The 15,272-nt window shown below is 29.6% G+C and overlaps 1 protein-coding gene across 1 annotated transcript; it reads left to right on the forward strand.

Annotated features, from left to right (window-relative positions):
- The first annotated feature begins 3,798 nt into the window (after window positions 1-3,798).
- LOC124941246 (probable serine/threonine-protein kinase At1g54610) lies at window positions 3,799-13,195 on the forward strand. The gene is made up of 8 exons (XM_047481541.1): window positions 3,799-3,970; window positions 4,220-4,639; window positions 5,638-5,922; window positions 6,016-6,333; window positions 9,428-9,655; window positions 10,334-10,434; window positions 11,660-11,777; window positions 12,580-13,195. Exons 2-8 carry the CDS (start codon window positions 4,256-4,258, stop codon window positions 12,886-12,888), a joined length of 1,743 nt encoding a protein of 580 aa, XP_047337497.1. The 5' UTR covers window positions 3,799-3,970; window positions 4,220-4,255; the 3' UTR covers window positions 12,889-13,195.
- Window positions 13,196-15,272: the final 2,077 nt, after the last annotated feature.

Here is a 15,272-nt window from a genome sequence, read left to right on the forward strand (position 1 = left end):
TGACTCTGAATTGGTTCATGACTTCTCTGGCTTGTTTTGTGTAGATTTTTTGGTTCACTTACAAAAATCTTGAGATGTAAAATGATAGTTATGGAGATTATTTAGGTTAAATGACTTTTATTGATTTTTAAAAATGTACCTGTTTTCTATTTTGATTAATAATTTCTAAACCTTTAAGCCTAGTTTGATCTTGGTATTTTTTTTTGGATTATTACTAATTTTTATTATAAAACTTGGTTTTTTAGAATAAATTTTAAAAAACTTTTAAAAAAATGAAGATCAAACAAGCTCTTGTTGAATGTATTATTTTCCAAATGTATAATATTTTAGTATCATATAAATAAAAAAGCCTTTTTTAAGTTTAAAGCTATATTGTTGAATTAAGAGAAGTGTTTTAGAATGATTTTTTTTTTTCAAATCTGTAGATTATGTTTAAAAATAATACTTGTAACATGTTTTTTTGCTAACTTTTATTCTTAACAAAGATAGCATCATAAAAGTTTGCCTATTCTAATTATGATCTTAAGTATAAGGTTTTGTTTGGAAATCTCAAATTTAAACTAGTTCTGGATTTAAACAAAAGAAAATTTATTTTTTTTAAATTTAATTTTATTAAGTATCTTATTTAAATATTAATTTTAATAAAATATATCTTAATTATATATATTAATAAATTTAATAATATATTTCAATATTTGAAAGAGTCCCATTATTTTCTCAATTGTATAAGTCAATGTTTTCTATATACCTAAAAATTTAGATATAAAAATATAGTAAAGATTAAAAGTTAATAGTAAAATATAAGAATAAACAAAAGCTTATAAATTATAAGGTCAACTAACAACATAAACAAACAAAATTTATAATGTCAAGACTTTAAAATATGATTCATTATGGATAAATTTAAAAAGCCGTTCAACCAATACCACCAAAACATATTAGTGACAAACATTGATAAGCTCAAATTAAATAAAATGAAAGTGACTAGTAATGTGCTATTAACAAATAAAATGATAATGACTAATGATGTGTTAGGTTTAAATTCTCCCATTTTTATTGTAATTGGTGGATTATTTAACTTATAAGATATTGAAAGATTTTTAAGAGAAGATTAGAATTCTGATTTCGACCTCCCTTTCACCGGTTCTTTCCTTTCTTCGTGGAGTTTACTTAGTTTTTGTTTATTTTTTTTTATTTTTTTTATTGTTTTTGTCATTGTCTAAACCAACTCTATAAGACAGACTACTTTTTGAAAGAGAAAAAATCTCTTTTTTTAAAATGAAATAAAACCTTTTATTTTGGGTAGGTGTATATCAGGTTAATCTTAGAAAGATCTCTAAGTAGGGGGACATTTTTGATTGAAAAGACTAATTGCATTTTGAATAAAAATATATTTGTCAAATTATTAAAATGGGTCTCCTTATTGAGGTCCAATTAAAATTTTAGATATTTTATTTCAAAACTCACTAGATCCTTCATTGTGATAATTATACAAAAACGAGATTTTATCTTAAAAGTTTTAAATACCGTTAACTTATTATTTACGAGAAGTTTATAAATAAATAAATAAAAGAACAATATTTCAATTTAACTCGAATTTCAGCGAATTAAGAGTTTTGACTACCGATTTTTAAGATTCGGTAATGAAAATCCTACTTTCGCTAAAATTCAAGTTAAATTAGTGATATTGATATTTTATTTATTTATTTATAAACTCTACGTAGATAATAAGTTAACGGTGTTTGAAATCGTTAATAGAAACCAGGTTTGGTATAATTTTAACAATAAGAAATTTCAAATGGTGAGGTTTGAAAAAGATGTTCGAAATCTGAATTAACTGATGATTGCAATTTTAAAAAAAAAAATCAAATATAATTAAACTATATTTTTGATCCTCTAGGCATGACTAAATCAAAATGCAATAGTGACCATATTCTAAAATTAAAATTTTAAAAGTTACTTTTAACTTTGAAGAGTTAATTTTTTATATGAAGTTGAAAAATATCCCACATTTTTATTATTAATACATAAATTTGAAACAGATTAGGGCATTTAAACAAAACCCTAGGCATTGAGATGAATTAGGCATTGTTTATATGTATTGTTTGAAACAGATTTTTCTTTTTTTATATAAATTATGATCAAAATCTAAACAAATACTATCAAAATCTTTTGAGATCATGAATTAGGCATTGTTTATGTGTATTATTTGTACTATTTTTAAATAATTCAATATTCAATCAATCCATTTTTTCGACGATTCAAATACTTAATCAAAATATTTCTATATTCTTATCCCATTTTAAAATAATAATTTATTATTATTATTTAAATATTTCAATTTTATATCAAATAATTTCTTTTACAAATTATTCAAACAAAAAATAAATAAAAAGTAGATAAAGAAATTATATTATTAACATTTTGTTTGAAAAACTAAAATTACTTCTTACTAAATTAACTTATCACAATCTCAAATTATCATTCTAACCATCTAAGTTAAAACATGATAATAGGATTTTTCTATGAAAATTGTTTTGTGATTGTTCTTTTTTTTTTTAATTTTGAAATAAGAATTTATTATTTTAAAAAAATTAATATCACATTAAAGTAGATTAGAAAGATCTTATATAAGAAGTCAAAATTGTTATGTTCCATTTTTATTAAAAACATTTTAAATTTTAATTTAGATGTATTATACTAATCATGACCCTGAATTATAAATAAGGTGAGTTTGAAAAAAATATTAGATTGAGCTTAAGAAAATAAGGAAATAATTATAGATTAAACGAGAGAAATAATGCGAACTTTACCCTTTTTTATATAATTTTTAATTAAAGAAGTAATAATGAAATTGAATAAATGTAAGTAAATTTATTTTCGGAGTGGGCTAAAGCCCACCAAAACCCTAACATAGATCCGTTCTTACCCTCTCGTCAAAGAAAATAATATTACTTTTATCATGATAATTTTTTATTTCAAATAAAGACGTTTCGAAGTTAAAACCTATTTCACTTAAAATTATTTATATTTTTTTGAAAATAATCCATTTTCATTTTCAGTAACAATCAAACTCAAGACATTTCACTCATCGTTATCATTTTACATTATTTTATTTTTTAAAATAAAGAAAACTAACATGAAACCCCACAGTCACTACTATCGTTTTCATTTAAAACATTTTCAAATGAATTTGAACCCGTAACATTTTGATCTTTTAAACCGACTCATACCACTAGACTATCTTGGTGGGGTTACACTAATTATACTAGCATATATTCCGTGCATTTGCACGAGAAATAATATAAAAGACCGTAAAAAATGTATTAAGGTAAAAATGTGATAGTATTTTTTATTTTATTTTTTAACCGTTTTAAGTTTATGAGCGGGTCAACCCATAATTTGACCCAAATATCCATTTACTCTCACATATATATATTCAAATTAACCCCAACTCTCTACCCGGTAATCCGGACATTTTAAAAATTAAGCATCATTATATATATAAATTATGCATTTTGTAGTGTCACACTTTTGACGCATTATTTGTATTAAACTTATTTTACATTATTGTATCGTTTATCGATATTACTTTGTCCCGATTTTTCGATATAACTTTTATCAAAAAGATCTTTAAATATTTTACTAAATTGTGATTAGAACTACTTACAAAATAAACCAAACAAATCCCTAGTGAATATAGAAAATTAAAGATATCTTAATATTATTTTAGAGAAACTAAAATTGACTTTACTAGCTGAGCTGTATGCTATGATCACTTCTTCTTCTTCCTCGTGCTTATTGTCCGTCAGCTGAAGACTGCGGAAGGAACTTCGAACTCTCTCTCTCTATATATAGCATTTCACAGAACCATCCAGATTCAGTCAAGGATCGTCTGAATCTCCATCTTTCGACCTCTTTATCACTCTTGATTCTTCGTTTCTCGGAAGTTTGGTGCCGATTGATTACGGTAATTTGGTTTTGTAATTATTTATTGTTTTGCTTTGTTATATATTCGCTGCTTATAGTATGTGTTATTGGGTTTTTGTTAATTGGGACTTTTAATTAGTAGGCTTGATCTTTAGCCAAAGGGTGTAAGTAGATATTTATAAGATGATGATTGATTGGTGAAATTGGAACTCTTAAATGATAGATTACTAGAAAGATGTGAGCAATCGATTGTTGATTTTGGGTTTTGATTAAACTTTTTCTGTCATAGGTAGTTATGTTGAGAAATGAATAACGGATTTGGAAAATGGGGTGTGTTCTTGGTCGGGAGGTTTCTTCTGGCATAGTTCAGGGGACTCAGGAACAGAAAAGAGAGGGTCAGATTGAAAGGAATAATAGGAATTTGAGTACTGAATCTACTGATAAAGTGCAAATTGAGGCTGATGAGGACAAGAATGAGGTTGAGCATGGTGGGAATGTAAAGGGAGAGAAGGCTGTTGGCGTTGGTGATGGACGATCGCAAGGAGAGAAGAGAAGATCTAAGCCTAATCCGAGACAGGGAAATTTACCGAAGCAGAAACAGGCGGAGCAAGTTGCAGCAGGATGGCCATCTTGGTTATCTGCACATGTTGGTGAAGCTATTGACGGATGGCTTCCTCGTCGTGCTGATACTTTTGAGAAAATTGACAAGGTGGGTATTCGTTTTAATTGTTGTTTTCCTTGGATTATGAGAAAGTGACTAAAAACTTAGAAATTTAGTTGCAATTAAAACCAAGTAAACCTGTACCTTCACCATAGGATGTAACAACAGAGGATGCCCTCGCAGTGTGACAGCTACCAAGCTTCCGAAAGACATGGTGATAATGAAACTTACAATGCCTCGAGTGGCATGATTTGAATATTTTACCTCATCAAAAAGCAGTGCCAATGATAGCACCAACAGAGAGAGAGCACAATTCCAACAAGGTACCTGCTCTATTTGCAAAGCCTTGGCTATACATTGCTTGTTGAGTTGTTTTCTCTCCACATGCAAAGATAATGGAGTCAAGTGGAGTTTGTGTCTGCAAATTATTGCTCGTGTTGGCTTCTGCCAAAGAAATTCCTTTGGGACCCAATTAGGTTGCTGAATCCATTATTTTTTTAACTGTAACACCCTTTTCCCTAAAATCAGGAAATAATCCACCCCTGGCATGGAAGAAAGAAAATCACCTTCAACTAAACCTTGATATTGTAGACTAAAACTGAGCCGGTTAACATTGTACTATTCTCATGAACATCATTGTTAGGACCTAAATTGGGTTTCAGAGGAATTTATTTGGTGAAAAATGAGAGCAATATATTTCCAGAAGTTCTCATCTCCAGATTGATAACTTTCCAGATAATGTATGGTCTAGGCTTTATGAAGAGATCAGGTTCCATCATGGAACTAACCTATGTATGTGTTGCCTGTTGTCATTGGCACCTGCATGATGAGGCAAACTTTTATCCTCTTACATTTTTGGTTTGGCCATGGCAAGGCATTGGATGCTTTTTGACAATGATTTTGTGTTAATTGGCACTCTGTGCCTTGTCCTTCAAAAGCTTAACTCATACAAATCACACAATGAGGCTTTCTTTGTTCCTGGGAAGGTACAAGTTTACCAAGGTTAAATTGCTTCGGATAACTGATTCTTTCTTTATATATCTCAGATTGGATCAGGGACATATAGCAATGTGTACAAAGCGAGGGATAGTATTTCTGGAAAAATTGTTGCCTTAAAGAAGGTGCGATTTGATAATTTAGAACCAGAAAGTGTGAGATTCATGTGCAGAGAGATCATAATCTTACGGAAGTTAGATCATCCCAATGTTATAAAGTTGGAAGGTTTGGTTACTTCAAGAATGTCGTGTAGTTTATACTTGGTATTTGAGTATATGGAGCATGATTTGGCTGGACTTGCTGCTAGCCCGGATATTAAGTTTACTGAGGAGCAGGTTAGACATTGTTTCAATAATGATAATTGTATTTTTTTTTTCCTGCAAGTCATATAATGTATATTCATTATCAGTACTTTGTCTACACCACAGGTTAAGTGTTACATGCAACAGTTATTATCTGGCCTTGAGCATTGTCATAGTCGTGGTGTACTCCACCGTGACATTAAAGGTTCAAACCTTCTTATTGACGACGGAGGTATTTTGAGGATAGCTGATTTTGGGTTGGCCACAATCGTTGACCCTAGTAATAGGCACCTTATGACTAGTCGGGTGGTTACACTTTGGTATCGATCTCCTGAGCTACTTCTTGGGGCTACCAATTATGGAGGAAGTATAGACTTATGGAGTGCAGGTTGCATTTTAGCTGAATTATTAGCTGGAAAACCTATCATGCCTGGTCGTAATGAGGTAAACTATTTATCAGCCTTCCCAAATATAGTCAATTTCTTTCTCTATCCTTTCTTTTCACATTCAAATGTATTGCTTTCCAATTTTTTTTTTTTTGTTTTAGCACATCCAATCTATTTTTAGAATTACTTATACCCCCTCATTGAAGTTCACAAATATGAAACTGTTGTGTAATAGATGTGTATAATGCAATGGATTCCTAGTGGAATGAATAATTTTGATGGATGTAGTTAGTATGTGGCCTGAGTTTCAGATCAATAATGGTTTAGGTGCATATCAAGCATGTGAACTGTAGGTAAAAGTTGGACATTCTTCCACCCAACCACACAACATGCGGTGATTGTCTCAACTTTTTGTTTTGGCGCTCAGTAGCCACTGATCTCAAGTATTAATTACAACTTTATTTGAAGAAGTAGTTGCTATAGGAGAAACAAAAGAAGGTTTACTCTTAGGGTGTGTTTGATAAAACTGAAAATTAAGTGTTGAATACTTAATTTTAAGTTCGAAATTAGTTAAGTATAAATGTTCAATAAACAAAATGAAATATCTAATCATAAAGTGCCTGGTATGCTAGTTGATTTGATAAAATTTGGAATGTCAGGAAAGTACTTAAAGACTATTTTTCCTTGATAATGACTAATTTGATTAATTTATAAGGGTTAAATTTGTCGTTTAGATTTTCATTAGTTAAGGAATTCATTAATAACGAAATTAAGCGAGAGTGTTTAGCTTAATTTGAAATGGATCTAAATATTTAAGTGATTTTAAATATCAGTTATCAAATGAACTTAATTCAAATAAGTACTTAATCATTAAGTTTTGTTATTAAACACCTTACTAATTTAGTTCAGTGCCCTTGAATAATTAAAATAAGTTTGTTAGTGTATCTAAGCACATAACAGGTTGTTTGTTTTTTCAACTAACAGTTAAAAACCGCCTACTTAAATTATGTAGCGCTTCAAAATTCTTTTTAGTGACCTAAACTTTTTGTTTCTCCAAATAGGCCTTAGTCCTAAATTGTTTTTGTTCTGGCCAAGTTCCATTTTCATGTGCAAAAATACTTGGAAGATTGGATTATAGAAATGTCTTTACATAATATGATTCTAAAAATTAATTCTTCCAAAATGCCACTGATCTTGGCTATTTTTTATACAAAAGATTCTTCTGTAATGCATTTGTTTTGGCTGTGAACATGTATAGCATCTTAGTTGTATGTGAGGTCTGTGAACTTCAAGGATTCAGAGTGCTTCAGTGTTGCTGATGAAAATTTTGATGAAGTTCCATGACCGTGTAGGGCTATTTCTTAAGCAAAAGAGATTCTTGTGATAAAGCTAAAGAATTAGATTGTAAGTAGGACTATGGCTAGATGGATTTTTTACTGAATAGAACCAACATTATTAAATGTAGGGCTTCCCTTTTTCTTGCTTGACCCACAAATTCCATATTCTAGATTTTGGAGTCCCTTACTTTCTCCTGATATTTGTCTCCCTGCTTTTCATTATAGCATTGCTGGTTATTTCAAGAAACTTATTAGCATAGTGGTGGCAGGTTATGTTGGAGTTTTTCTTTATAATATGTTTGATTACACATAAACTATACCTGATAAGTGTTTTGTCTATTTTAGTTAGTGCAAACATGACTCCTAAAATAGCAGGCTATTTTGTTATCAATTTTTTTCAGGTGGATAATGATTCGGAAAAAAATACATTTATTATACTTGCCAAAAAATCTCAATGATCTTGACAATAATCTGATAATCATCGAGAGAAACAATTTTATACGAATGAAATAAAAAACTACGCAATAATTTGGATCATGATTTATAAAATAATTTGTATACAAAATGAATCACAAAAATCACTCTATAATTTGAATCATGATCTAATAAATAATCTGGATCATGATCCAAAAAATAATCTGGATGATGATCTAGAAATTTTCTTGTACCAAACAAAAACAAATCACTTTCAATCTTTAACTTTGATGATTTTCATTGAGATCATGATTGTGACAAAATACTAGATTCCAAATAGTGTGGATCCGATTATATTTCAGTTTGCAATTTTATTTATAGCTCTCTTGTAAAGAGTTTCCTAAATTTCAAATTCAATAAAATGTATATTTTGTGCTTGAAGAACATAATAGCTATAACATGGATAAACTCCATGAGAATACAGTGGGCAACTACAAGACTTTACAAAAGAAATGGACAAACACTGTTCTTCTGTTCTGTTCTAAGCTAGAGAAAATGAAGGTGCTTTTGTTACAGTGAAGACATTTTTCTTTGGGCTTTTTATGTTTTAAAATCTGTTTCATATACTGTCTCTTAGGTGACATAGCTCTTACATACATCAAGATCACTTTAAAAATGACCCCATTGTTACCAAGGAGCAATGTGTTAGAAAAAAGAAAGAGGATTAAACTACTTCTATCAACAGACATTCCCTTGAATCTTTAATAGATGTACATGGAACTGACCCATGATTATAAAGGGGCAGTATATTTTTTAATATCCGGATCCAGATGAGAAACAGTCAAACAACCATTAATTTTTTCACTGTCTTTGACTAAGTTAAGTTTTTGAACGCCCCATGATTATAAAGTGGCAGAATGACCCCATGTGGAAACACTTATAAACTGTGAGCCAAATAAAAAAAACATGTAAATATATCCAACTTTATGACACTAGTGGGTGATTGCACCAGTGATTCTTGTTTCCTTGTTGATTTAAAACATAAAAAAGTGGCAAGAATTTCTACAAGGGTTGGTGCTGTGCTTGCAATTCCAGATTTCCTCAATTTCTGAATGAAACCCATCATTGTAGAGTTTATCATATCATTTTTTTCTTGTTTGATCTTTCGAATCTTTTAACTTCGGAATACAGTTTTAGGTGGCATTTCTACTGCAGTTTATTTAGAATCCAGAACAGGTTCAAGATCCCTTTTGTTGACATTGGTTGACACAGGTGTTACATAATTCCTGACATATATCCCTGATGCCATTAATTTACTTTGCATTGTTCTTGTTATGTTTCTCTTTGATTCATATTTCTTATTTATCTATTGCTTTTAACACTGGCTCTTCTGTAACCAAGGTAGAACAATTGCACAAGATATTCAAACTATGTGGCTCTCCATCTGATGAATACTGGAAGAAGTCAAAATTACCTAATGCAACGTTATTTAAGCCGCGGGATCCATACAAGCGAAGCATTACAGAGACATTCAAACATTTTCCTCCTTCATCTCTGCCTTTGATTGAAACTCTGCTTTCCATTGATCCAGCTGAGCGCGGAACTGCTACTGATGCGTTAAGAAGTGATGTAAGTCTTTACATAAAATATCTAAAATCTCTTACATATGAAATTTGTCTTTAAGTGGCTTTTAAAATTTAAATTTTCCATTTTCCTCTTAGTTCACCATTTGGAAACACTTTTGTTTTCAGTGAGAGATGTGGATCCAGATGAGATCATGTTTGAAACACAGAACCTAGTGACACAAATTTAGAAATATATTGGTGGTTCTCATCTAGATACGGATTAAGATCCAGAAACAAAAAGTGTTACGAAAAGGTCTTTATGATATCATTAGGGTGCACAACAGGAGGGGAACAAACGAAATGCAATTAGCGTAGGAGAACTCTTCGCTGTTCTAACAGAAAGAAATAAAGGACATCATGTTTGTCTAGATATCAACATCAGTAAAATCGTAATATAATCTTCTGAGCAAAAATATAATAATCATAATCTTTGCAAAATTGAACGCAAATGACGGGCAATCTTAGTTGAGTAATCTCGGGTTGTTCCTGAAGAAGTTAAGCTTGTATTAATAAACCAAGAATACCGCAAAGGTTGTGTGGCATCGATTAGGTACTAAGAGAAGAGAGAAGATGAAAGAAAAACTTACATGAAAGTTGAGATCTCATGTTATTTTCTTCACTTCTCTAGTTAAGTCGTTTACTTTCTGCTGAATTAATTTTCTAATTAATTATTGTTTTCTAGTTTTTCAATACAGAACCTTATGCTTGTGATCCATCTTCTCTGCCAAAATATCCTCCAACTAAAGAGATTGATGCTAAACGACGTGATGATGAGGCTCGCAGGTGAGATGAGCATTTACAGTTATTTGATATTTTGATTAATTCTTTTAATGTTAGTTGTTAGGAGTTGTTTGGTTCCAAACTTACTGAAGTCATAGAGATACATTTTAGATTGTTTTTTTTTGGGAAAATACATTTTAGATTGTTATGACAAACCATTACATGATAGTTTCCATCCTCTCTATAAATCACATATACATGGCTTTTAATGAGACTTAAAAGTTCATATTATTTGTTCTTTTTATTGTTGTGAACTGTGCCTAAATAGTGTTTTCTGTTTTCTAATTCTAGAGATATCTTTATTCAGTTTTGTTTGTTCTTAGCTGGTCATAAGAAAAACCTGAAGGGCACAGTAGATTTCATGGTGATATAGTTCATTCCTTAATATCTAATAACTAATTTCCTACTTTTTTGCATTTTTTGACATTTCAGACTGTAAAGACTTCCCATAAAATATGACTTTACATGTTTATAATTAAGAGTAAACCCTTAAATAATCCCTCAAACTATTTCTCGAATTTGAATCTGCCCTCAAACTATCAACTATGAAACCATTTTGAAATGATAACTTACTTTTAACTGGATTTTTTCCGTTCAAACTCATAGCCATGTATGACCATTTTTGCTAACTGAACCCTTTTATGTTTATTGCCTCAACACCTATTTAGAGTAGTTATTTAAAAAAAAAGTTATATGTGGCAAATATTAAATGTGTACAATCAATAAAAATGGCACTAGATGGCTGAGAGTTCGAACAAAAAAATCCCATTAAAAATCGATGTTTAAAAGTGGTTCCTAACAAAAATTTCTCATAGTTGAATGGTTTATACCCACGCTAATAACTCAAAAGCATGAATCTTGGACTAAGGGGCTTAACCTCCTATTGTCTCATGTATGATTTCTATTGAAAGCACCTTGATTAAAGTTGGGGGTCATGGTGATGGATTGTTGTGCTAGCTTCCCCCGGGATGCGTTGGGGGTGCATGTAAGCTTGTAAAATGTTTTTAAACAAATTAGTGAATACTTTGAGGGCTTATTTATGAGTTCTTACTCCCCCCTCTTAAAAGAAAACTCAATGATTTCTTTCTTGACTATATTTAGAGGGTTATCTAGGTTAAGGTAGCAAATTTATATTTTGTAGAATGCTTCCTTTGTGTTGTGCCAAATAATTAAAAATTTATTGTATCAAATGAAATGAAAATGGTACATGATATCTTTGCATACACAGGCTCAGAGCTGCAAACAAAACCCAGGTAGATGGTGCCAAGAAAACAAGATCACGTGGTAGGGCTGTTCGTGCTGTTCCTGCTCCAGAAGCCAATGCTGAGCTTCAGTCTAATATGGATGTATGTCTACTTTATTTTACTATTATATGTTACCAGTTATTTCTCACCATTTACAATAACTGATTCTCAAACTTAAGTTAAAGCTATCTCACATGTGTCAAAATCCAATTTTTGTCGCATTACCTGGTGCGATTGATAATGCTAAATATTGAATACTGAATTTTAAGTGTTTGAAAAATAAATAATGATCAAATCAATAAAAGTAAGCACTTATATGTAAGTTGGTTTAATAAAATATGGATCTAATGTTCAGAAAATATTTAAAATAGGCCATACAGTAACTTAATGTGATTAATTAACATGAGTTAAAGTTGTCTTTTGTATATTCTTATCATATTAACGAGTTAGTTTCCCAAATGAAGTCATATTTTTTAACTTAATCTTTTAGTTTAATTTGAGCTGCATCTAATAATTTAGTGATTTTAGATATAACAATTATTAGAAAATATAATTCAATTATTCACTTAATTATTCAGATCAAGTGATAAATTGTCTTATATGTTAGTGTTTTTAGTGGAAACTTCACTAAGGGCTTGTTTTATTTTTCTTTTGAAATAAACCGATTTATTTTGGGGGGAAAAATACACTGTTGGATGAAAATTGGATTATTTGAGCTAACAGAATATTTTTAGTGTTTAATATTTTAAAATATGAAAAACATAAAAGGGTATTTCTATATTTTAGCTAATGATTTGATGAAAGTAGTGAAATTTGAAATTCAATGAATTCATGATTATTATTATTTTTTTGAATCTGAAAAGGTTTTCGTTTGACACTTTTTTCGACTTATCCTGTTGAACAGCATCGAAGGCGGCTTATAACCCATGCAAATGCAAAAAGCAGGAGTGAAAAGTTCCCTCCACCTCACCAAGACGGAGCGCTTGGTGTTCCTTTAGGTTCTTCTCACCGTATTGATCCTACTACAATCCCTTCAGATATCCCCTTTAGTTCAACTTCGTTTAATAATTATCCAAAGGACATGATCGAAAACTGGTCAGGTCCTTTGGGTGAGCCCGCCACAGCTGGCGGTTCAAGAGGCAGGAAACGACCAGGAACAAAAAAAGGTATAAATGGAAAAAATGAGGTTAAAGGGAAGGAAAGTTGGGTTTAAAAAATTTCTTTTTCTTTTCTTTATCTCTTTACATACATTAAGGATTTACATTTATTGAGAGTCTATCAGTACACATTTTCTCAAGGTATATTTGATTTGATATCTAAATGTTTCTGAAAATTTGATTATGCAAATGGGATTTCTTTTAGTTCTTCCTTTTTTCAGTTAGGGCACTTATCTATTTGTTATTTGAGAGTCAATCATTTGTTCTGTTATTTTGATACATCTCTTGATTGCTGGTGGTTGGAAAGGTCTTATTGTTCATGTAACTTGAAAATCTCAATAAAGTTTGTTTAATTTGAGTGTACTTCATTAGAGTTTAAACCATGATGCTAATAAGAATTTAAAATTTTGTTTTAAATTCGATTAATATTCAAACCACCGTATTGAAGTGAGAAATCGATTGGCGGGTTCTTCAGGTTAGGTCTAAGTGTAGACTAACCCACAATTATTTGTATTTGTTTTTACCCGGTTTAGTCTTGGGGTGATTAACTTAATGAGAATCGAAACTTTGAAAAAAAGTTAATTCTTAGTGGGACTTGAACCCGACTTCTTAATTAAGCTACTTAGAAATAACAAAAGAGAATCAAAATTTGTGTACATGAATTAATTTAAAAACATATTTGGATTATATTTTATGTGATGAACAATAAATAATAAAAATCATCATGAATATAGCTAAAGTGACGATTTTGGGTGTATTTCATATTAAAGGCATATGAATATGTATTCAGATAGACATTGACTTGGACCACTTGGTTGAGTAAAAAATCTAGGTTAGAAAAAAAAAAATATTTCATACTGGGTCAATAATATCTTATAATATATATTATTAACACAAATCTATTTATTATATTTTTTATTTAAAAACTTTTACTATAATAATATAATAATATAATATTGATATCATTATAATTTATAATATTTATATTATGATAATATCTTACCATATATTATCTTTATATTATAACATTACCATTCTTATTTCTATTTGATTCCAAATCAAAAATATTACATGCGATTGACGTAATATATGTTTTTTTTATTGAGAAAACGATATGGTGAGAATAAAATACATGAAAGGTAAATCCTTGCGTAATTTAAATTTGTGTTAAGATGATGCAATAAAATAAGTTTTTCTACTCTAAGCAAAATTGACATAAAGGGCAAATATAAAAAACTAATGTTAGAGAAATATTTCTTGAACCATTAAAAAAAACAAATTTTATTGATTTTATTTTTATGTTAGGTAAGCAGAATTATACCCATTTGACTATTTATCTTGCCTTGATAGCCAAACATTGACCTTTGCCTTGATATGCATATTGATTTATCTTTTATGTATTTACTTTTATTAATTTCCTCATAAGAAATGATTCAATTTTTATCCTTATCTTATTTTTTTATTAGAACAAATCAGAATAGAAACATATAAACAAAAGTAAACATAAAAATAAAATCAAATGAAAAAAATAAAAACCAAGTGAATAAATTGATTCCGAAATAAAAGAAGCCACAAACTTAGTGCAAGTCGTGAAAAAGATGCACAATACATATACACTCCTTTTAGGAATTTCAATTTTGAAAAATAATTAATAGTGCATTGAAAGAATTCATGTTGTATATTTGAAAAAAATACTTAAGAGTAAGGATTATATTTTAAAATTGTCCCGTGGTAATCAACTTAAACCGATTGGTATGGTTTTTCCCTCTTTGACGAGATTGATGCGAATTCAGAAAAACCCGAAATATGTTAATCGGGTTTTGAGGCATGTATGGTAATTACATGCCCTGCACTAATCCTCGAACTGAACCGAAAGAACCAGAATTTTATTTTTAATGATAATTGCTTAAAATAATTAACATATATACTTATTTAATGTAATTATTATTTTTTTTCCTTTTTCACTAAAAAAAAAATACTCTTTATTTTTTTTATTTAATGCAATCATTAAAAGTTTATTTTATCTTAAATATATAAATTATTTTATTTTATTATATATATTTTAAGTAAAATGACTTTCGGTTTTTGGTGCACCGCGGCGAACTCCGTCCTCAATCGGGACAGTGATGATTCTTATTTAAAATCCCCTTATAGGATTGGGACGGAATTTGTAGATTCGGGGAAGGATGGTAATAAGATTTCTTGAATTGCTATCACTATTTTTAAATGAATGATTTTTGGTTAAAATTTATGACTATAAAAAGATATATTTCACAATACTTAGAGATGAATATGTAATTAAAAATAAATACTTAGACATGAACTAGTTAATATCTGTAACCAAAAATAAAGTTGAGCTTTAAAAAACTTTATTAAATATATAAATACATTAAATTGTCAAATTATAGTTTCTTATCAGGGTTAATTGATATTTCAAACC

This window comes from Impatiens glandulifera, chromosome 6 (genome assembly GCF_907164915.1).
Source record: "Impatiens glandulifera chromosome 6, dImpGla2.1, whole genome shotgun sequence".
NCBI classification, from domain to species: Eukaryota; Viridiplantae; Streptophyta; class Magnoliopsida; order Ericales; family Balsaminaceae; genus Impatiens; species Impatiens glandulifera.